Source organism: Lagopus leucura, unplaced genomic scaffold (assembly GCF_019238085.1).
Source record: "Lagopus leucura isolate 7727_CA_CO unplaced genomic scaffold, USGS_WTPT01 Super-Scaffold_100004, whole genome shotgun sequence".
NCBI lineage: Eukaryota > Metazoa > Chordata > Aves > Galliformes > Phasianidae > Lagopus > Lagopus leucura.
In genome coordinates this window covers 36200683-36223207 of record NW_024962264.1, presented here as the reverse complement: position 1 = coordinate 36223207, position 22525 = coordinate 36200683, and the positions used below count along the sequence as shown (strand labels likewise).

Below are 22525 nucleotides of genomic sequence, written 5' to 3'. Positions count from 1 at the left end.
TATGTATCATTAAGGTTACATCAAGCAGCTCACCACAGGAGTACACACAAGCGCAGCAGTAATTGTTGGTCATGACACCACTGATGAACATAGCAAAGAGCTGCCATCACAGTAAATGAGTGGCTCTGACAGACACAGGGGATTGTGCTGAAACTTGGAACACAAAGACCAGATAAAGGTGTGTTCATCACAGATTCATCTCCGATCGCCACCTCACTGCTCTCCCACAGTTTCAAAGGCTTTTGCCGCAGATTTTTGTTAGGCTGATAAAAGTTCTTATGAAGCTGTTCCAGGCCAGCTTTGTAACCATCGCTCTGCAGTACAGGAAGACGTAGGGTTTCAAAAAGCTACAGTTTCTGAATTCTTTGATTTTCAACCACACTAAGGTAGATACTTCCCAAAACTTGTGTCACCAAACTATAGAGATTGCTGTTTGCTACTACTAAAAAAAACATTCAAGCTTCCCATTTTACACTTCCTTATTATTGGGCTCTGACTATTTTACTTCATTAGAGAATACAAAAAATAGTCATTTCCAGGTAACAACAACAGACTGAGAATGAACAGATGAAAACATGTATCTGATTTTTGGCTTAATCTCCAAAAACTCTCAAAGAACTACAGACTCTTCATCAGTTTTGTTGGTTTGATTCTCACTCCCCCCCCCCCCCCCGATTTCCAAGTTAACTGTATGAGTGTCAAAGGTTGATGTTTTAATTACACATACTTAAGAACCTAATGAAATACTGTCAGTAGGCAACAGAGCTTGTAACATTATTCAGGTTTTTGCACAGTTAAACACTGAGCTAAGTTTTTTCCACCATCTTTAAAAATTACTCTTCCCCTTTCATAACCAACCTTTTCAAATTTCTAAGTCAATTAAAGGAAGAACATTACAAGTATTCAAACCAACTCTGAAAACTCGATGACAGGTTTGACAACATCACTCCCTCCTGCGCAGTCTTTCATTTTTATATCAGGCAAGAAAGCTTAGTCATTAACAAAAGTCTTGTGCATTTGCAATGCTTGGCACTCATCAATCCACCACAGAACATTAGTTTATTTAATACGATGTAGTGGCAAGCTGTCTTATACAGCTGTTTCACAGGAAGTCTCATGAAAACATTAAAGATCATCACATTCCGTAAAGGTATCGTTGTAAATATACAATAGAATGTTATATGTATTATAAAGCCTTACTCTGCTTTATACTTCAATGTAAGATTCTTCAAGATAAACTTTCAACAGTCTACAACAGAATACTAGCAACAGTTTCTTTTTTTTTTTCTTTTTTTTTTTTTCTTTTTTTTCTTTTTTAAACCCTCAGTTCAGTTTTCTTTAGCTCATAGAATCATAGAAGTATCCCAGATTGGAAGGACCCATAAGGATCACTGTGTCCAACCCCTGGCTCCACACAGGACCATCCAAACTCCAAACCTTATGTCTGAGAGCACTGTCCAAGTGCTGCAGCAGCCTGGGGCTGTGCCCACTGCCCTGGGCAGCCTGTTTCACGCCCGCTGATGCAGAACCTTCCCCTAAACCACACCTGCCCCTCCCCAACACAGCTCTGTGCCATTCCCTCGGGCCCTGTCACTGTCCCCAGAGAGCAGAGCTCCCTGTGAGGAGCTGCAGCAGCCATGAGGCCTCTCCTCAGCCTCCTCTGCCCTGCTCCGATACCCCAGCCACTCCTCACACATCTTCCCCTCTAGACCTTCACCATCTTTGTAGCCCTCCTTTGGAGGCTTTGTAATAGTTAATGGTCTTTTTGCACTGTAGCATGCAACACTGCACACAGTACTTGATACTGGATACAGATAGTATATTATATTGGGCCCAAGGCACACAGATTAGCATAGATATGGTAGAACGATGGGATAGCGTGATGCTATAATAATATTTTCAATTCTTGAAAATATTTCTATGAACAAAAAACCCAAACAAGTTAGATGAATATCTAACACTTTCCAGATAAAACAACCAGTTTTTTTTTTCTTCCCCTCTAGATTTCCAATTATTTAAAGTAATCATTATGTTTTGCCTTGGTGATCATTTTCCTGCCAATGTCCCCTTTTAACTAGATCTGTTCTCTAACTGAGACACAACCCATACTCACACATCATAAAACATAGGAGTCCCCAGTACACAGATTCCAGATGGCCACATGTATTGCTTTAATGTGATTACAGATAGGTTACAAATGAAATTCAGAATTAAAATTAAAGCAATATTGTTAAACGTTACCACTGCTACCAATGTTGCCTTCTCAAGCAAAGAAGTATTCCAAACACAGGTTATCAGACAAGGAACTATTTAATACATTAACAAAATTGGCACAGAAAGCACAACAAGGATATGTGAACACCATGGAATCTGAAACTAACCATATCCCTCTATTATCTCACCAGAAGTTGCTAAGGATACAGGTACCAGACTAAACATGATCAGGTTACAGCAACTGAAGAAAATTATTGCCTATGTGTGGAATTTCCTGACTGGATGCAGTTAAGTCTGCCTCAGTTGCAAAACAGAAACACATTAGCTTAAATATCACCTACTGAGGTTCTTAGATCAAGTCTATATATATCACTTCCTCAACAGTTCCTTCAGCCTAAGTAAAAGCTTTCTCACACACTCTGTTCTTGGCACAGAAACAATTATTACATTAAGAATATGGAAATTATAAAATTTCCAAAGACCTGAAACATCAAATGCAAATGCTTGCCTCGCTTGCATTCTTTCATGCAAATCCAGAAGCAAATTTATTCTGCAAACATCTACAGTTCATATAGATAACCTTATATTGCATATCCACATATCACAGTGGCATAAAAGCCTTTGAATTTACCCTAGTAGCAGAGGAGCTCCCAGAGGAGCTGACAATCTCTACTTAATAGAACATTTCTGTGGGTTGGATTATACGCTGTAGTTTTTGTTTGCTTTTAAACACCTTCCTTTATTTTGGGGCTGCTTTGAGTAATATGGGTAGGTGTCGTACACATCATTCTCATGTTAAAAATTCATCGATAAAATACAACCGAAGCTTTCTTTCCCCCCACAATCACAGCTTAGATTATTCAGTATCTCTTCTATGGAAACATGGAACTAGGTGGATCAACTTCAGATACGCAACCTCTGAGTTTTCTTCACAGAATTTGCATGGTCTGTTCAATATCTAAGATGTATAAAGAATACAGATCTGGTTCAATTCACTCTTTTTCTCTCAATGTCTGGTAACACTGGTTTTAGCTTGGTGTCACTACTTGGTTACTCAAGGATCCAGTGCTAATTCTAAGTTATCAAAGTCTGGCTTTACAGCCCTTGTTTGTATTTCATTACTGGAATCAAGCCACTCATTTTTTCCCCATTTTTGTACAACTGTCCTTTAGCTTGTTTGATATCCAACAAAGGAACATTATTATCCCAGCAAAGATCTCCTTCCTTTCCTCCTCCTCAAGAACGGTCATCTGACATAGCGAGAATCTCAATGAAGTAATGAAAACAATTTACTGAAAACAATGGGAGATTCTTGTTGTAGTTTTAAACCTGTCCAGCATCCTTTTTATTACTGTCATTTATTAAACAACAAACTCAAAATTAAAGGAGTCACTCTACTACTACAAAGTGAAACTAATCATAAAGCCTAGAAATTTACAAAAGCAGGTAGCTTAATACTCCATTTTTAGAAATATATCCATCCCATATTAAAAAAAAAAAAAGTTACTCAAGTTTTAAAAAAATAAAAGCAGCATGACCATTTATGTGAAATTTTATTTTTTGTTACTAGTGAAACATTTTTGTTGAAAATTTGTTTCATACTGCTTTTAATGAAAATCAACTATTTTCTGTGTAGGAAAGTAAGTTTGCGACAGATGTGAACCCAGGCACTGATGCCATGAATGCTTACGTGTTAGCAATATTCATTATGCTAGTCATCACACTGATCTCTATTGCTAAACAAACACCATTGCTGATTTACACAGTTACCTCACTTCCAAGACCAAATTGCAGAAGCTGGATACAATTACAATTAATTTTTCTGTTCCAAAAAAGATACACTCACTAAATTCAAGATTTTAAAACCACCTAGCCTAGATGTATTTTAGCCTTGAGCTGGAAGGGGCACCAAGTGTCCAGCTCCTATGGGATGTACGAGGAAGTGAGGCAACAAGGGCTGGCAGTCCCCCTGAAGCCTAACAGAGGGTGCCACAGAGTGCCAGCACACTTACCAGACAGGAGCAGCTTCCCAGTTCTTTCTATTTTGAGAAGCTTTAAGAGGAAGAACTTCTAAGAATGTAATGGTCTCAAAACAACAACAACAAAAAAACCCACACCTTAGAACCCACACTGAGCTTGTTATGCATTTTTATAAGCTGTATTTTATAAGCCAAACAATTCAATGATTAGCAACATTTTGTAAGTTTCAATTCAGGGTGTGAATCAACATAGGGCGTTAAAAAGAGAAACTAACTGCTGTAAGTACGTTTGCATTTTTTTTTTCCTCCATGTTCTTCAGCTATTTTGTTGAAGAGGAGAGCATCCGGGGTTGCAGAAACAGAAGTCAACACTCAACAGCAACTCTTTGTAATTTAGCTCATTTCATGGAGCTATTTTCACAGCAGTTTCTACCTGACCTTGCACAGAGGTGAGAGTAACGGCAGGCTGTTTCAGAAATTGAGTAACACTCCTGTGATTGGAAAGACTGGTTTCTGACTTAGCTCTCAAACAGGCACGATCCTGGGAAATTGTAGAATACAAACACAAAACTCCACACATCTAACTATATGTATGCACATCAGTTATTAGCTCTGAACAGCAACATATATTAAATGTTCTACAACATTTTCCCAAGCAGGAATACCAATGCTTCCTGCAGGGGTCATTTGCTTAAGATGTGGAAATAAAGCAAATAAGACATTTGGGGATTAGTAAAAACTACTCACCAGAGTAGCTTTGAAATTGGTAAGAAACTGGTAAAAGAGGTGACAGAGAGCACAGTGATGAAAGGGATAGCCAAAGTGAAAATAATAAGGAAGTTCTTCAAATCATCAGTCTCCGAACCAGTCTTAATATTCCAGATGCTTTATTACTAAGGTAGATAAACATGACAGCTACATATGTCAACTCCAATTTCCTGTTTCAAACACCCATACAGAAAAGTTAGACCATGAATAGAGTGCATGGAAGAAAGAATGGCCATAATAGTGGCAAGTCTATTATACAGGAGGAAGCTAAAGGAAGATGGCTGTTATGGAAAGAGAATAGAAACAAGATAGACCTTGATAAATACACTGATAAAAGATTAATTCCCTGAAGGACTGCATAGGCACAAAAAAAAATGAACAATATCCATGAATACATTTGAGTTATAGATTAGAATTCTTCTAGCTAAAAGGATGCAGTACTAAATTATTGCTTCAGTAAAGGAGAAAGGACTAAGCCCCTTGCCTCGTTAGTTTACATTAAGATAGAGCTTGATTAACAAGACATTTATTCTGCTGAAGGAGTCAACTTTACTCCAGATATCATTTCAACTATATTCCCTCTTTTTTCCACTTAAAGCCAATCCCATGTGGTTTGAAGCTCAGATTTCTTACGCCATAGAAGCCTGGAGATAAAGGTGCTTTGAAAGTTCAAGGTCAAGGTTTTAGCTAGATTGAAACTGCTACACAAAACAAGAAAAACGCAGCATTGAACAAGAAAAAAATAGAAGAAAAATGGTTCTTAGTTTGACTTTCAAATATTGCGAACTGACCAATTTCTACCATTCAAAACTTTCCTCCAGCCTTCTTCAGTAGAAAGATAGTTGGGGATTGAAGTGATTCACTCACTTGTACTTACAGCAGGTAAAAGACACATTTTCTCAACCGTTCCATACTTTAAGGATTTTAAGTATTGGTGAGATATTTCAACTCCAGGAGATCTTTACGTCTGCAAGAAGGCCATGTGAATGTAATAAAGCTAACACAAAGTAGGCTAGAATGAATATAAAACCTCACGGTTTTGAGACATAACAAGTCTCCATTTATTACAGATTTGAAACATGTTTTGTGGGTCTTTGTCTGTGTCTCTTAATTTCAAGTTTCCCCAAACCATCTCTGAGACATCATGAACTTACCACCATCCATACACTAGATGGGTTATCAACACAGACCCTAAAACATCTGCAGTATTAACACACATCTCCTAGGAAGACGGATGGACCACACATAAGCAACTTCTACTCTGGAAAAATGAATCTCATTAGTAAACTTCTTTTGATTTACATGATATTGAAAGTAATTTGTTACTTAATTTCAATAGATAAATCGTAATAACCACAAATAAACAAAAACGTAAAGACATCCGTTCTTGCTCTCATTACAAGTAAAATTACATTAAGTTAATAAGCCTTTTAGCATGAAACATTTTCCTAAACCAAAAAAGCTGGCTGAGTACACACAACCTCTGCCAAGCTCTGCTGGATCTTTTTCCTGCATCTAATACATGTGTTCTTCTCCCCGCTCCCCTCCATTTTCTTCTACACTGAGCAACTAAAAAATGTTCTTAACATGCTAAAATCTACCAAGTATATATTAGGAGTATCAGCAAGAGCACCATGGAAATGTACAGAAATTTGACTGAAAATAAACTGCCTTTTCCTGCCCTTCTGGGAGACTGATGCTTAAAGCAGCCTTGGAAATATGTTTCCTTTGCCATCATTAGAAGAAAAGGGCATTAAATCCCCATGTGCACACATCAGTGCAATTCTGATTACTATTTCATAGCTGCCCGTGCTGCACAAAGAAAACAAGTACTAAACAATCCGCCACACACCTGACCTTCATTTCATTTAAAAAACAGTATACGCAGTACAAAAAAGCACCAAGAATGTAATCTTTAGATTTTCTAGACTCCAGTGTTTCATAAGTAACTAAGTCATTGAAGATTATTTTCTGTACTGCAACATACAGCATCTTGGAGACATTTAGTATTTGTGGCATCTTTCTATAAAAGGTGGGAAACAGCCTTTAGCCCAGGTTTAATAACCAAAGTTCAGCAGCACCTGGAGCTGCACCTAGAGAAACTGAAGGTCACCTGTCCTACAGGACAAAATACGCCCTGCAATGCAGTACCACAGCAACAAAGCTCTATTCATGTTATGTGATGCTTTCATAGAATATAAAATACATCTTCATGTACAGAAGTATATGAACATAATGAGTTAAATAAGCAAGGTTCCACGAGAAACCTCTGAATTTAGTGATTATTTATCCAAATGAGCAATAGCCTGTTTAAAACATTCTTACGAGAGGTCTCCCAAATCAAAACCACACCTAAGCACTGGTTTGAAATCTGCTAGGCAATACAAATAACTTCAAGGTTTCCCTTAACTGATTAAATCACAAACCTATCTCTTCAAGAGGTTAAAATCTAAATGAAAGCTTAGGATTGGCAAATCCCATCAGAACATCAAATATGGATATTATGGAGGAACCCCATCTGTTCATGCAGCAACATGAATATGCAACATGACTGTTGCTGCAATACTTGCATTCACATTGCGGAAAATTTACAAGTAAGCAGAAGCAGCTCCTGACTAATTAAATTAGGAACAAAGTTCTGAAAACATGCAATAGATTTCCTGCTATGAATACAAGCTTTGTATGCTGCAAATTAACATATCCTCTCACGTGTTCAGATGGTGAAACTTTACAGCAGAGGTGTGTCATCCTTTCTGCTTACACAAAGGTTTGTTAATCTTCCTCACTGGGCAAGGTACACTGTTCATTTTAGTGCTAGGACAGGAAAGTGTACGGAAGACCTTCTGCTGTGCGATCCAGCACACTGCCCCCAATGCTGTATGCCATTAACAGTCTCACAGAGGAGAGCTGCTGGCCAAAATGTTGGATGAGTTGTTCTGAAGGACTGCATACCTGCTTACAGACAATTCACAAAACCCTGAACTTTACCATTAAGATTTGATACATTCTTCAATCAATCAATCTTGCATCTGCCAAAATTCATGCGTGTGTCACTCAATACAGAAAGTATTCAGCTCATCCCATCTGCTCACAAATCAGATACTGAAGTTCTCAATTTTGCACATTAAAAAGCTCTAAGGATCTATAGGTCCACATCTGCTTGAACATAACTGCAGCTACTGTTTCCACTACACATCCAACCACACGTTAGCAGAATAAAAAGTGGTGCAAAGAGAGCATTTAGGATGGCAGGCAGGTGGGAAGCAGAAGGGGGTGGAGGGGAAAGGCTGTGCACCTGACAACACTATTGATTGATTTGGCTGGAAGAGGTCAAAAGAAACCACATAGCCAGTCAAACATACTGTACATTTAAGGTGAAAGCGAGTGCTAACACAAATTAATTTGGTAACTCCGTTTTCAGATGCCAGACCTCTCTTGGAAAGGAAGAGGATGTCAGCTTCTTGCAGCAGCATATAAACTTTTGGGCAGTTGTAAATGCAAAGAGCTGCAAGAATAAGAGAGATGTCTCCTATCACAAGACGAAATGCTTCATCTTGACCATCAAATACCTTCAGCAGAACACTTCCATTACAAAATAAAATATATTCCATTACTTTATTTTCCTTTACTTACAAAAGCTCAAAAATTCACATAGAAGCTACTCAAATCACTGGGTATGAACAGTTACTTTCTATGAAGTACAACAAACCTAAACCAACAGCTGTACAGACTGTAGCAGCTCATTCAGTATATTAGCTACCACTCTCTAAACTCTAAAAGCATAATTAAAAAGAAAAAACAAATATACACTGCAGCACAATTTATACTTCTCAGTTATCACTGAAGAGGCTCTGGATCGGGATAAAAGCTAAACTGGGTATAAGACATATTTTCAAGTCTGAGCAAGTTCCCCCTGCCTGGCTGTGCTGTAGTCTTGGCTGTAGCCTGCGCTTCTATCCAGTGAAATTTACAGAAACAACAGATTCAAGAGAAGAAGTAAATTCTCACTTCAGCAGAATATACTATGCAGCTTCCAACCACATGCAACAGGAATTCACATGGCTGCAAAGCTTTAAGTTCTATCATTCAAATAACAAACTCAGAACATTTTAAGGCTGACAATGTATATTAAATAACAGCACAGCTGTCCACCCTGGAAGAAAATACAAAAATTACGTTCGCAAATATTTACCACTCTCTCTGATATCATGCACAAGACATTTCCCATAACAGCAGAATTAAAGAGAGGAGGAGTTGGCACAAACTCACACCCAAAGACATGCACAGAACTCTACACATAGAGGAACAAATAGACAGATTGGATTCCTGTGTCTCTTCAAAACACAGCAGATGTCTCTTCAAATTCAAGGCATAATTATTTGTAATAAAGAATTAAACAAAAGGAGCTACTATCTTTAGCTTTGTTCTCTATTAACCTTTTGTAATCAACAGGGCCAGTTATGCTTTCCATACAATCTTTTGAAATCCCCATAATATCCTTACAAAGCATTTGACAAACATGCAATAAATGTGAGGAAGGAAGTTGGACCCTGACATAGATAAAACCATTGAAACACCCTGGCCTACATTTCTGAAGAGGTCAAATGAAGGACATGAACACGACAAAAGCAGTACCTTGGCAGTACTTGTACTTCTAAAGCAAAATAATTGAAATTCTCCATCTTCCAGAAACCAGCATATTTCTAAATTCCTCAAGAGGACACAGATGAGTCCCTCTGATACCTTAGCCGACCTGTGGTTTCAAATTGCAGTAGACATAAAACAATGCTTTCTGTGTACAGTAACATGCAAAAAGGCAGAACAATAAAGGTGAAGTGCTTATCAGAGCGCTCATTTCGTCATTTTTGCATGTGAGCTAAAGCTTTAATTTGGAAGTATAGTTTGGATAGAAGTAGCAATACAGTTCCACAGAGCATAACTTCTCTCAGATGAAGAGAAAGGAAGAAAAAAAACAAAACACACAAAAACCAACCAACAACAAAACCAAAAACCCCAAACCCACCCACATTTCGGTATCTAAATGGAGATGCAGAAGCAGAGTTCACATTTTCCCCTCCAAATGCTTCTCCTCTCCCTCCTAACAGAAGGAAGGAGAATAAATTCTGGAAAGGCAGCCGTTCAGATGCGCAGTTAAGTCTTTGCAGTAAATGAACATAAAAACCAGAAGTACACGAGCGCCAGAATTAACAAATTTGACAGAAAATGGTAGGAAGGAGTCAGCCAAATAAATTCTAAAGAAGCCCTTTGTTGTCAGCAATTCAGTGCAAGAGATCTGAAAGCAGAGAGGAGGACCAGCCAAAGCAGCAACAAAAACAATGAAGGAAAATGGGAAGCTCCAAAGAGAGCTAGATGCATTCAACCAATTCTTAATTATAAGCATGCTTAATAATCTTGGGATTTGGAATAGAAAAAAAGATTTTTTTCCTCTGTTGAACTCTGATGACAGACATTTCCAACATCTTTTTAATTCCCACTGTTCACCCCAAGTTACTTTAGAGATCGGATTCGTGTCATGTTTCCATCTCAGTCAATAGGTACACTTTCACAAACTCCAATTTGCACAATAATTTGTAAGCACTGTTTCCAGGAGTTTCACTTCAAAGTGAGAAGCTACCCATCAAGGACATTTCTGTAAAGTACATGAGGAGAACAGCACTGCAGCTTACCACAATTCTTCACTCTGACACCAACCACCCTAATCTGGGAAGTCTTTTCAAGTATGCACTACAATTTTCACCTGAGTACTTACATCCCAGTAAGAACAGCAGCAAGCTACAGTGAAGATAACAGCGATGCATCCATCCTCACGTTCTAGTACAGTTTATTTAAAGCACATCAGTTTATGAGCTATAAAAAGAATCTCCTTTCCTAAGAGCAACAATAGAAAGATACATAAATCCTTTGCAAAATAATAATAACAATAATATTGATATGATAGGAATTATAGAATACTTGCTAAAGGTAATTATCTACTAACTGCCAACAAAAATATTTTGAAATCTAATTTAAACTGTTAAAATAAGTTTCTGCTAGCCAACATGCATCACAATGAATTCATAGTCCTCATTCACACCAGTGAATGAAAGCTTTCCAGATTTCCATCAAAAAGAGGAGATAACAAAAGCTCCAAACCTTCAAAATGGAATATCTAACCATTTTTAAATAACATTCATGAATGCTCTCTACTATATAAGCTCTCAGAATGAACTCAATTTGAGAGAGCCAGTAGACTGTTAAATTACTGTAATTCACAACCATAACAAATACTTGCAGATAAATGTGTAAATGTATCCCTGTTGAATCAGAACATGTATGTTAGACTGAAAGAAACATCGTGGCTAACCTGAAAGGCAGAAAGAGCACAAGCATAGGGAAAGGACAACCATATTAGCACAGAGGACTTCTTGATACTATGCAAAAACTTGTTTAAACATACTTCCAACACATGGAGGAAAGCAACCACACTGCTCTTTGACATGTAATGAACCTGAGAAATTAGAATTCTTGCTCTCACAAAGCTGAAATGTTCTTTGCTGACAACTAAATGCCCTTAAGGAGAGTACTTGGTGTGTGAGAATAACTTCATGCGCACTTAAGAAATGAAATCAGCAATAAAATACATGCAGATATCATAAAATTGTGCACGGGTATAAGTGTACTCCCAAATTAAGATCTTCAGTTAGATTAGGAATCTTTGCTAGATTATCAACAATTTCTTCTGCTGTACAGTACAGGAAGGCTTATTACATCCTGCATCTGACAAAGACCAACTCAGTCAAGTATCCTATCTCCATATCAAGAAAAAATACATTGAAAATACTCCACTATACCCTTCACACATGATATATCTAAATCACTTTAGGGACAGCCTTAGACACAGAAATACTCTTCCTACAGTAAGATTACTCAGTACAACCACTAAAATACTGCTCCAAAAGGGTGGTTTTTGTTTTTCCAGCCTCCTCACCCAACACATCTTGCTGCAAATAAGCTCAGCAGGCGCAGTGAGCTCCAGCTATCCTCTCTTCTTTGACAAATAGGGAGATGCAGAAACAACCTGGGAAGTTTCTGACCAAGAAGAAAGATAAATGATCAGTGAAGCCTCCAAGGTTGATAGCTCAAAAGCTCACTGAAGCTAACGGAAGGACTGGACCATGAAAGATCATGGGAGTGGTGGACAAACAAACAGTAGCCTCCAGCTGATTCCTGTATTCCTTTCAGTAACAGGAATGCCCTAACCAAAGAAGTTCTCACTTCCACTGCAGCACCCAAAGGGCCGGAAGAGGAGCATCCAGGCAGCATTTACAAAAGCACTCTAGAAAATAAAAGCATTCTCTTTTCGCAAATGTCGTTAGACTGCCATCCAAGGAACCACTAGAGAGCAAACATCAAAATAAGCATTGGCAAAAATTACATCCAACCAAAAAACACTAGAAAATGATTTTTGCAAACATGATTAGAGAAACTAACACTTCTCTGATACCTTTCCCACCCCCCTTCAAAAAACGAGGCCTAAACCTGTTAAGAAAATGGCTCAGTTCCTGAAATTTGTTTGGATCAAAGCCAAAAGACTCTCAAAAAAGAAAATAAAAGATAATGACAAAAGACTAATTTGTGAATTATTTTGCATTTGGCACATGCAGGGGAAAAGTCACCTTGTGAAAAGTTCACCTTTATCTACATTTCTTTCTACACAAGAAAAACAACACAAAGCAGCCTAAAACAACACACTTTAGAAATTGAGTAATAAGAAAATTCCAATGACTTCATCAGCCAAAACAATGCAGAGCCCAGAATCAGCAAACACACACCCTTCACTTTATTCTAAGTGTTCTGCACACTTCTTCACTACTGCATTTAGTTTTAGAAGGATGTGCAATAGAACTTTTCTCCTTCCTCTTTTAAATCAGCAGCACGATTAAATCATGTGAGCTTGTCTAGAACAGACTCGGTACAAAACAAGCAATTGATTTTTTAACATCAACATAATACTTCCATTGACTTAGTAAACATGAAGAAAAAACTGCAGTTCAAGTCATTCAAACATACGATGTCCTAATAAAATTCTTCTTGCAATACTGAGAGATTTAAACTGCAAATAATTATTGCTACTAACAAAAGTCAGAGAAATGTGTAATCTAAAGTGTCACATAAAGCCAAATGCTTAAAAACATAATTTAAAATGTTTTTACTACACTGTAGACTAAATTAGTGCATAAGATCAGAGCAGGTGTGAATAATTGACCATCAGTTCAAAAGCGCAGAAGTTGCTTCTGTAAAAACACAACAGAACCAAACTTCCTTTTCCCTTCAAATTAAAGCCAAAGCCCATCTCACAGTTGCTCCAAAATTTCCCCACAACTAACCAAGGAATCAGAAGAGAACACACCTTCACTGGCATAAGGAGCTCTGCGTTTAGATGGGCTGCTAAGGGGAGGATCCAAACAACCTCCGAGATCATTTGCAGCTGGGGTGACGATTATTGTCATATCAAGGCTGACACAGTTAAATAATTTTTCAATGCAAATCGTGTTAAGCTCTCCTTCGGATTAGCAGCCTTGACTCCTCCCCATCAAACACTGTAATGGCAACTCTTCCATCTTGCAAGCAAGAGGGCTCAAATTTGACAGGGTGCTTCAGAGCTACAGAAAAGCATGGGATATACATGGCAAGCAGAGAACCTCTAACTGCTCACAGATGAAGCTCACTCAACAACGTTCTTCAGATTTATATTATGACCTGTTTTCAGGTGAGAAGTTGGATACACCACAGTGAACTGCTACCTCATTATAAAGCAGTTCAGAAAGGAGGAGAATGAAACTTATAATTTAGATACTATTATTTGAGATGTAGTCTGAGTTGCAAGCTGCATATTTATTATCAGCCACGTCAAAGTATCACAGACAGAGGCACTGCAAGGGAACAGCAGAATTGCTTAAGGTGAATCTGAAGATCTGTATAAGAAGCTTGTTCTTCAAAAGCTTCTGAGTAGATGTTATTTATTTTGTCTTCCAAAAGAAAGATAAAATCTAAATAACAGCAATGCATGTAAACTAAAAAAAAAAAAAAGTAACATTTCTGGAATCTTTGAAAGCCAAGATGGAAATGGATTCACTGCATCCATGGACATGACATCACATTCATTCAGATATGGAAGAATATTTCATGGTCCAGTTACCAATCTAGAAAACCCAATTCCGCACTTTATGGGCTTACATGTTAAAGCAACAGAAATTTTTCTTTGCGTGAGTTTTGCCGCATTCCACCTTATCAGCCAAGTTCTCCCCAGCACGCTTAGCCTCATGAATGGACTACACTGCGAACCAACTCGGTCCTGCCTGAACAGTCAAGGAAGCACAAAAATGAAAACCTGAAAAATAGCATGTCTCAAATAATGGCTTCTAAGGAAGACTTAATATTTATATTAATTTAGCCTACCTTTCAAGATGTTATCCCATTATAAGTAAAAACTAGAGCAAACAAGTAATCTGACCATTATCTTGCTACACCTTCTCAATCTGAAAGGCTAGATCTATAAAACTACATAGAATGTGGAGGTTTGTTTTAAGCATCAAAATTCAACAGGTCGTGTCACTGCACTGACAAAAGAAACAAGGAAAATTTGATTTAAGCAAATTTGTGACATTATTTTATCTGAAGTATTAGTTCTTTCCTAATCCCCCTTCTTTTAAATCTGTCACTCTACAAAGAGGTATTCTGAAGTACAGGAAAAAAAAAATCTCACACAGAGATTGGAGAAAGACTAAAATTCAGCAAAAGGTAAAAATTAGCATTCATATTCCATTCACCAGCTGAAAACATCAACACCATGTTAAAAGATCTCCAGCAGAGAACAGCAAGCTACCAGAATATGCCCTAGTGTTGCAGGAAGTATTTTAGGTGCAAATTTAATGAATTAATCCAGACTGCTGTTTACCTGCAATGATGTGTGCTGAAAGCAAACCAGACCTTAAAGACATGTTTAGAGCTGATGTGTGCTGAAAGCAAACCAGACCTTAAAGACATGTTTAGAGCTGACACCGCTTGCTTATTCACTTCCACATTCTTTACTATATCACAAACATCAGAACACAAGCGATGTTAACAGAGAATAATCCCTAATCCCCGACATCCTTCTACAATCCCTTTGACGTGGATTTAACAAGGAATTGACATATCTCCATTGAGGCTTGCTTCCAACAGCAGTAACTTACAGCACACACGTGATTGCCCAAATGTATCACAAAGACTTACCACTGACAGCCAGAACGTAAGGGAGACAAACACATTACAGCATGCGGTGCAGCAGGCATTACTGCTGGGCTGTAGCAGTGACACTGTATCATTCAGAAGTCCTGGGTTTACAAACAGATACTTCAAAAAAGGGAAATTTCCTTTCCCCGGGACCTCATGGCAAAGTTCAGTACAGGATAGCGCATTACACTCTCCTCCACGGATTCAAATCAGGCCTTCATTTTCACGTTTAAGTTCAAATGTAATGGAAACTTTGAATTCAGAAAAGCGTAGACACACATTTACGATAAAAGCTGCACTGTCAACATATTTCCCAGCCTTCCCCTAAAAAAATCAGTTTGCAAGGCTGACGTTTAAATTTTTTTCCAATATAAAAATGGGAAGAGGATGCACTAATTTAAATGATTTCATAAAGCTTCCCTTTAAGCACAGTAAAGCAACAGTCACAGACCTCCACACCTCTGAAACATTTAGCATAAAAATAACCACAGCCTGAAAGGAAACAAAGAAAAGACTACTGAGAAGATTAATAACCTTAATTCTTATTATTTTGTGGCCCGTTTTAACGCTCGCCACAAGAATGCAAGAAATGAGGAGAAGGCATCGTAAACACTCGGTTGGAATATACCCACCCCTGGCCGAGAGCTTTTTGGTGTTGATGATTTTGGCAGCATACTCCTGTCCTGTGGTGATTTTCATACATCGCCTCACGACCGAGAATGCCCCTCTGCAAGCCAAAAGGGGGACAGAGCGTCAGTATCACCCGAACAGCTCCCTGCCATTACCACCGCGCTGCCACTCATCTTAGGGAGCGGCGCGATGCCCAAAGAATTAAGGGGGGAGGGGGCAGGGTAATAAGGAAAAAAAATATATAAGAAGAAGGGGGGCTTTTCAGAGACGGTCAACGTCGATTTTATTCATCGCAACAGCAAAACGCTACTCAGAGCCGCTGGTTCGAGCCGTGCGACCGAAGCCCTCGGCCGGCATACACCACGGCCGCGCGGCGGGAAGAAAAGCGGCACGTTACGGCCCCGGGGCGGCACACGCCGGGGGCGGCGCGGCAGCGGGTCCCGCTCCCAGTGCCCGCGCCAACATGGCGATCGGAGATACGCGCCCCACCGCAGGGGGGCGCCCAACGCGCCGCCCGTTGTTGGCGGTCGCGAGCTCCGGCGGCCGATAGCGGGGCAGCCCCTCACTGCTCGGAGCCCGCCGGCACCCCCAGGGATCGCCGCCCCCCCGGGCTGTACGCACCCACGGGGTCGGGCGGGCGCACGGACCGACTCTCACCCTTGAAGCAACGCCCGGGGACGAGGCGGGGCTGGAGGCGTCGCCCCGCGCACCCCTGCCCGCGGGGACCGAGCCCTCCTCTCTCCCCCGACTCTCGGTCCTTCCCTCCCCCCGACCCCGAAGCGGCTGCCCCGCGCCCGGCGGGCTGCGTACTTACTTCCCGAGCTCCTCGAAGAGCTGGTACTCGTCGGTGAACCTGGTGCAGGTGGCGGTTGAGGCCATCATGGGGACGGGCGGCCGCCGGTGCCTCCGGCGGCCAGGGGAGGCGAGGCGGCAGAGGGGCCGTGCGGTGGGCGAGGCGAGGCGAGGCGAGGCGAGGCTCCGCGCCGGCTTCTCCTCGCCGCCGCCTCTCGTGACGGGGCTGCCGCCTCCTCCCCGCCAGGCGGCTCGTCCCCGCGGCTTGGCTCTCCCCTCCCCTCGTCCCCACCCTCTGGGAAAATAAATAAATAAATAAAAATGTTGCGACGGAGAGGCGGCACCGAAAGGGAAAGCAAAACCGGGGCGGGGGGGCGCGGCACAGCCGCCGGTGACGGGGCGCCTCGGCCCTACGCTCTCCCCTCCCCGCGGGTAGCGGGGCCGCCGCGCCTCGCTCTGCTCCGTCTCCCGGTGCCGTGCCTCCCCCTAGCGATCCGAGCCCGCCGGCCGCGGCCGCCCCGTCGCGGCTCTCTGCCGCCGCCTCGCCGCCCGTCGGGGACGCCGCGAGGCGGGGGTTGCCGCCACCGCGCTCAGGGAACCGCTCTGCGCGGGGACGACCCCTCCCGCTCCGCACCGGGGACAGCGGCGGGAGGCACGCAGCGCCGCTGGCCCCGAGGAAACGGATGCACCTGCGCCCCGTTCCTCGGCGACCGCTGACGTCACCAACCGTCCCGCGGGGGCGGGGGGGCGGCCGTGCTCGTGGGCGCGCGCGGCGGCAGCCAGCGGGAAGCGCGACCGCGAGACCCTCCCCCGACCCCCCCCATCCTTCCCGCCCCTCGCCGTCGCGTGGCGTCACCGCGGCCGCGTGCGGGAGGGGCGACGGGCGCGGGGCTCCGCAGCCCGGGGAGGGCGTGTGGGGAGCGCTGCGGGCGCGAGGCTGCGTGCTGCGGGCGGAGGAAAAGGCAGCCGTGCGTTCACGAGCGGTCGCCCCGGGGCTTTGACCTTGGGCTCGTTCCTGCGGCGGGGAAGGGCAGCTCCGCGCGGAGCAGCTGGCGGCCGCCACGAGCGCCGAAGGAGGGCTGGACGACCCGCGCCGCGCGGCGTGAGCCGAGAGGGTCCGAACGTGGTTGTGCGAGGAGTCCGCACCGTGCTTCGCTTGGAAGGATGGGAATGCTGTTCCTGTAATGTCACTGAGAGCCGTGCTGAAAATGCTGTTGGGATAAAGCATCTGTGCATGGGAAATTCTGCGCCCGAAGTATAAACGTGTCTGGTTTTGTATTCATTTCATCCCCAAGATTTCCTGTCCAAAATAACCTAAAGCCAAAGCAGCAGCAGCAGGTGAAGAACTGCTAATGGTGGTAACTGCAGCATTCTTCACAGCCCAAAGACGCTCTCCCGAGTTGGAAATCATTACAGCTTGACTAAAAGCCATCCCAAATGTGGCCATTTCCACACCTGCCACCCAGGCACACGCTGATAGACGCAACCATGCTCCCGGCCCAGGCCCTGGCATGGCTGGTGCTCTGTGCCGGGCACCTCGTGTGGTTTGCTGTGTGTTCCTGTCTGCTATACATAGTGGAGGTGCATTAAGGAATGAGCACTGTGCAGTGCTTTAAACATGTAGTGCACTGGAGATGTCAGCTTGCATTACAGCCAGAGCCGTGCTGTAGCGGGCAGCCTGCAGCACAGGGGTAGGCAAGCAGCTCAGAGCACCCTGTGCTGGCGTGCCAGCAGGGACACACGCCATGCAGGTTTCCCTTAGGATCCACAGCTGAGACCTCATAGGAAGAGTTAAAAATCTGGCAGCTCTTCCCTCAGCTAATGCGGGATGTGCGTGTGCACGCAATGTGAATGTGTGAGCCTGTGCACAGCAGCAGTTTTCCTCCTAGCAAGGCAGCTGTATCGTGTAGAAATGGGCTGCACTCATGGCGTAAAGGAGCGATAGAAGAAGGCTGTGAAAATGGGGAGCCAGTAGCAAACATTTACTCCCCAGTTCCTCTTCAGGGGAGAGTTGTGTGCAGGATGCTGGTACAAAAAGACAGGGAGATGTCTCAGTTTATAACAGCAAATGAATGAACTACTGTCAGATCGGTGAAGGGAATATGCACAAAATATCACAAGGAACAGAGGCGTATTTCCAACTCAGGCCATTCTGTGATTCTATGATTCTATGATATTTCTTAGACCCTTGAACAAAACTGCAACATGTGAGTCATGCATAATTTTGTATTAATCTCCATAAATAACACAATCAGCAGGACTGAAGCCCCAGGGCTGTCTGACGATGTGCATATTTACAGGGGCATGTCCGGCAGGCTGCTGATCTATGTATTCGTAGGCACTCAAAGCATATTCCCCTGTCCTGTATCATTTTTTTCTAACAGTATATCCTGACAACAGACATTTGGCCAAAGTATCTGTTGTGACTGTGCCATCAAAAAATGTTCAGAAGAAATTACTGAAGTCCATCCGTTTTCTTTTTCTGTTGGAGTTCTGTTTAGTAATGATATTAAAAAGGTGCACGATCTAGACAAAAAATAAATAAATAAATATCTTTCTCTTCCACTTCCCAATATGAAAAAAAATAAAAAAATAAAAAATTGAGAAGCAGCCAAGGTGTCCTAAGAGCAATATCCAGTATGAATTTTATTACAGGAGTTCAGGAAAGAAAATAATTGTTTACAAGAGCAGTATCATAAGGACTTGGAGAATTTCCAGGGGGACAGATACTTGGGAATGATTAATAGCTTGGAAACACTTGAGCTGGGAAGTTTTCTTCTTGTTACAACAATGCTCCCTTAAATGCAGTTCACTCTTGAGCTGAAACAGAACGATGATTTGTAGCTGCTACTTAAGTCCTCCATAAATTCTCCAAACTTTCTGAGAGGAGCAGAGCCTCTGCCACGGCAGCCAAGGACCTGGGCCTGTCAGTGAATTCTAAAAGCTGGCTCCAGGTTCAGGTTTCCCTAAGGCCGCAAAAGTAGTTCATCTGTGGTTGCTTTAGTGGACGCAGAAAGTCAGACCTCCATAATGAACCAAAAAAGGCTTAGAGAAAATCCTAGGACATGTTTCTCTCCTCCAGAAAAAAGAAATATTAAAAGAGAATTGTAAATAGCTGAAGTCTGTAAGAAATGGAATAGCTGTTCCTCTAACGTCTCTGCAGCTTAACAAAATGTTACAGCCCAGTGGAACAAGCACTTAATTTCAGAATCTGAAACAATATTTATTGTGGCAAAGGAAATGGTATTTTTGTTAAAAGTATGCTATTCATCAAGGGCTTTCCTGTATATGGCTTTTTTATTCAGCCAAAGCGAGGTTTTCATTTTATTTCTGATCTCACAAATACAGACTTTCTCTCTGCTTGTGTTTTGAAGGAGTTAGAGAGCTTTTGAAAGGTCATTCGTGTACACTCATTATGAGCTCTGCTAGGAGTACTGTATATTTAGCTTATGGACAAACTGAATGGCCACTTACAGCAGAGGTCCAGATAGAAAACGGCCTTGATTGATACCTAGGTAACCATGGGTTTAGAGAAATACTGTTTAGTACCAGATGGTCTTGAATGGCAGCCCATGGTCCTTCTCAAGTATTCCTGTGGCAAAGCTTTACTGCCCCAAAGTGAGTGACAGTGAACACTGATGCGGTTACAGGTGCATATGACAATAAAGCCAATGAACTGTAACTTGATCAATAAAGCATACAAATCTTGTTGATACAAAATGTGAACCCAGATTGGCAGAACTCACTGGCGAGCAATGGTCTCCTCAGCAGCATGATAAAAGTCACTCTGCCTTGTGCTGCTCTAGAGAGGCTTGCATGGACAACACCTGACACCCAGCTCTGGTTGCACCAGGAGAGTGGTGGTGGGCTTGACATAACAAACAAGGAGGGGGTGAAGGAAGCTGAGATCTGTGCAGTAAGACAACAAATTTCAACATTTCTGCTAACACGATCAGCAGGGAGAGGGCAATGGGTAAGAGTACAGTGGGAAAGTCAGAGGAGAGATTCTGAACTAGAAACAAAATAGAAAGGAAAAGTGCTGCGTGGGAGAGAGGAAGGGAAAGATGCTAGACAGAAGATAGAAAGGGGAAATCAGTGCAACAGGGCTGTGGCTGATGGAGTTACATTACTTGTGTAGTGAGAAATGAGAAAAAGGACAGTAAATGAGTTTTGTAATAGGAATAGAGAATCACAAACGGAACAAAGGAAGAGACAGGGAACAGAGACAGAAAATGTTATTTTAAGAAAAAGGAGTAAGTAAAGAGAAACTGAAAGAAGGTCAAACAGTTATTGGTGTCAGTAACAAAAATGATCAATGTGAAAGTGGATAGAAATATGAATATATGAAGACAGTGGGAAAATGGAGAGAGGTTAATCAGAATATCACACAAACATACGAGAACAAAGAGGCATAAGAACAGACAAGAGGATCAACAGTAAGAAATCACACAAGATAAGATATTTGGGTTTGCAGTTCACTGTAATGGTTTGGCACTGCATTAGCTGGCTGTTAAAGTACTGTGACTGCTGAGTCTGAAAGGGGTGCACTTCTGCTTTTTCACCTTTGGATATGAAATGATCCACGCATTCTCCATGAGTAACTGCAGACAGTGCTGGGAAGATGCGCTCTGAGGTGGCAGAAGGAGAAAGTTCCCCATGGGAAGAAATAACAGTTTCTTCCCAAAAAGCTCCACTTGGGGGCTTCAGCTCAAAGTCAAGGCTAAGCTTTCTGTAATGGCTCTTTAATAGGAGCTGGCACAGGAAATTGTTTTGTAATTGATAGACCTCAATGCTTTTACATATTGCTGCAGAAATATTAATTTGGAACAGGAGGCATGCAGCAACAGGGACACTCAGCTGCTCTTCCTGCCGTGAGCGGCCTCAACCCAGCAGACCAAAGTGAGCTGGAGGCAACAGATGTCAGATCAGCACTAAGTTATCTGTTGTGCCATTTTTTGGACTTCTTTTGTTTCCTCATTGGAACTGTTGCTTTTCTAAATAAAGATTTTGGCGGGTAGTAACTCTGGTAGCATCACCTGGTCAGTATGGCAGAATCACTCAATGTAGCCCACATGCTTTCATTTCCAAGCACTGATTGTCATCCAATCTGTGTCTTTGTGCTTTCTGCAGGAACAGCTCCCTCTCAAGCACCTTCTGGTCAAGACCCCCAGCTGCCATCTCTAGAAACTGGGGCCAGCTGCAGCCGCCCCAGGTCTCCACCAAGTTGGAAAGAGCCAAGATGGAGACACTGAGAGGTCTGACTTAGGGCATGTTTTCTTCCCACGGGGAAGCTTTATTGCTCAATCCCTTGCTGTACTTGTTCTACCATGTGTGCATAAGCACTCAGTGAAGTAGATCCTTGAAGGTTCCCCAAAGAAAATTAATTATTTATCCATTATTTACACTCTCGACAAGCACCTTCCTACTCAACTACAGCAATGTGTGTGCTCTCTCTTATTTTCCTGCTGCAGCGCTCCTATGTAGGATTAATTTACTCTTCAGTGAAGCAGAAAGATGTTGGCAGAATAACTGATTTGATAGCTCAGTGATTCTATCATGCTCTTGTTATGCGGGGGACCAAGTCTTCTTTCTGGCCTAAAAAAGCATTACTCCTGACAGTCTAGGAGACACTGCAGGCCATTTGCCTCCCACCTCCAGAAGCACCACAGGACAACTAGGACAAAAAATATATATATTTTTTTGGTGGCAAGAACAAAACTACAGGCCTAGCAAAAATGAAATTTTAAATTTGTTTGCATTGGAAAGGAAAAAAAAAACTCTAATGATATACAAGTTTCATTTAACAACTTTGAATGGTTTGTTTTTTATCTTCATTTGAGGGCATTTTTAACTGAGAATAACAAAAT

At 42.0% G+C, this 22525-nt stretch overlaps 2 protein-coding genes across 17 annotated transcripts in view; both read right to left on the bottom strand.

Annotated features, from left to right (window-relative positions):
• Positions 1-16802, bottom strand: part of CAMK2D (calcium/calmodulin dependent protein kinase II delta) — a 158815-nt gene extending 142013 nt beyond the window's left edge. For all 15 annotated transcript variants that reach the window (XM_042872079.1, XM_042872084.1, XM_042872085.1 and 12 more), the window contains exons 1-2: positions 16681-16802; positions 15869-15963 (exon numbers count right to left, since the gene is read on the bottom strand). In XM_042872079.1, the coding sequence (XP_042728013.1) occupies positions 15869-15963; positions 16681-16748 (163 nt within the window). In that variant the 5' untranslated portion in view covers positions 16749-16802. The remainder of the gene's footprint in view (positions 1-15868; positions 15964-16680) is intronic.
• Positions 16803-19275: 2473 nt separating this feature from the next.
• The window catches only part of ARSJ (arylsulfatase family member J), an 85727-nt gene continuing 82477 nt past the window's right edge, over positions 19276-22525 (bottom strand). Inside the window, exon 10 of one of the 2 annotated variants that reach the window (XR_006178739.1) lies at positions 19276-19734. The gene's annotated coding sequence lies outside the window, so the exon portion shown is untranslated. Of the gene's footprint in view, positions 20568-22525 lie in introns of both variants that reach the window. The other variant, XR_006178738.1, reaches the window with a different exon arrangement.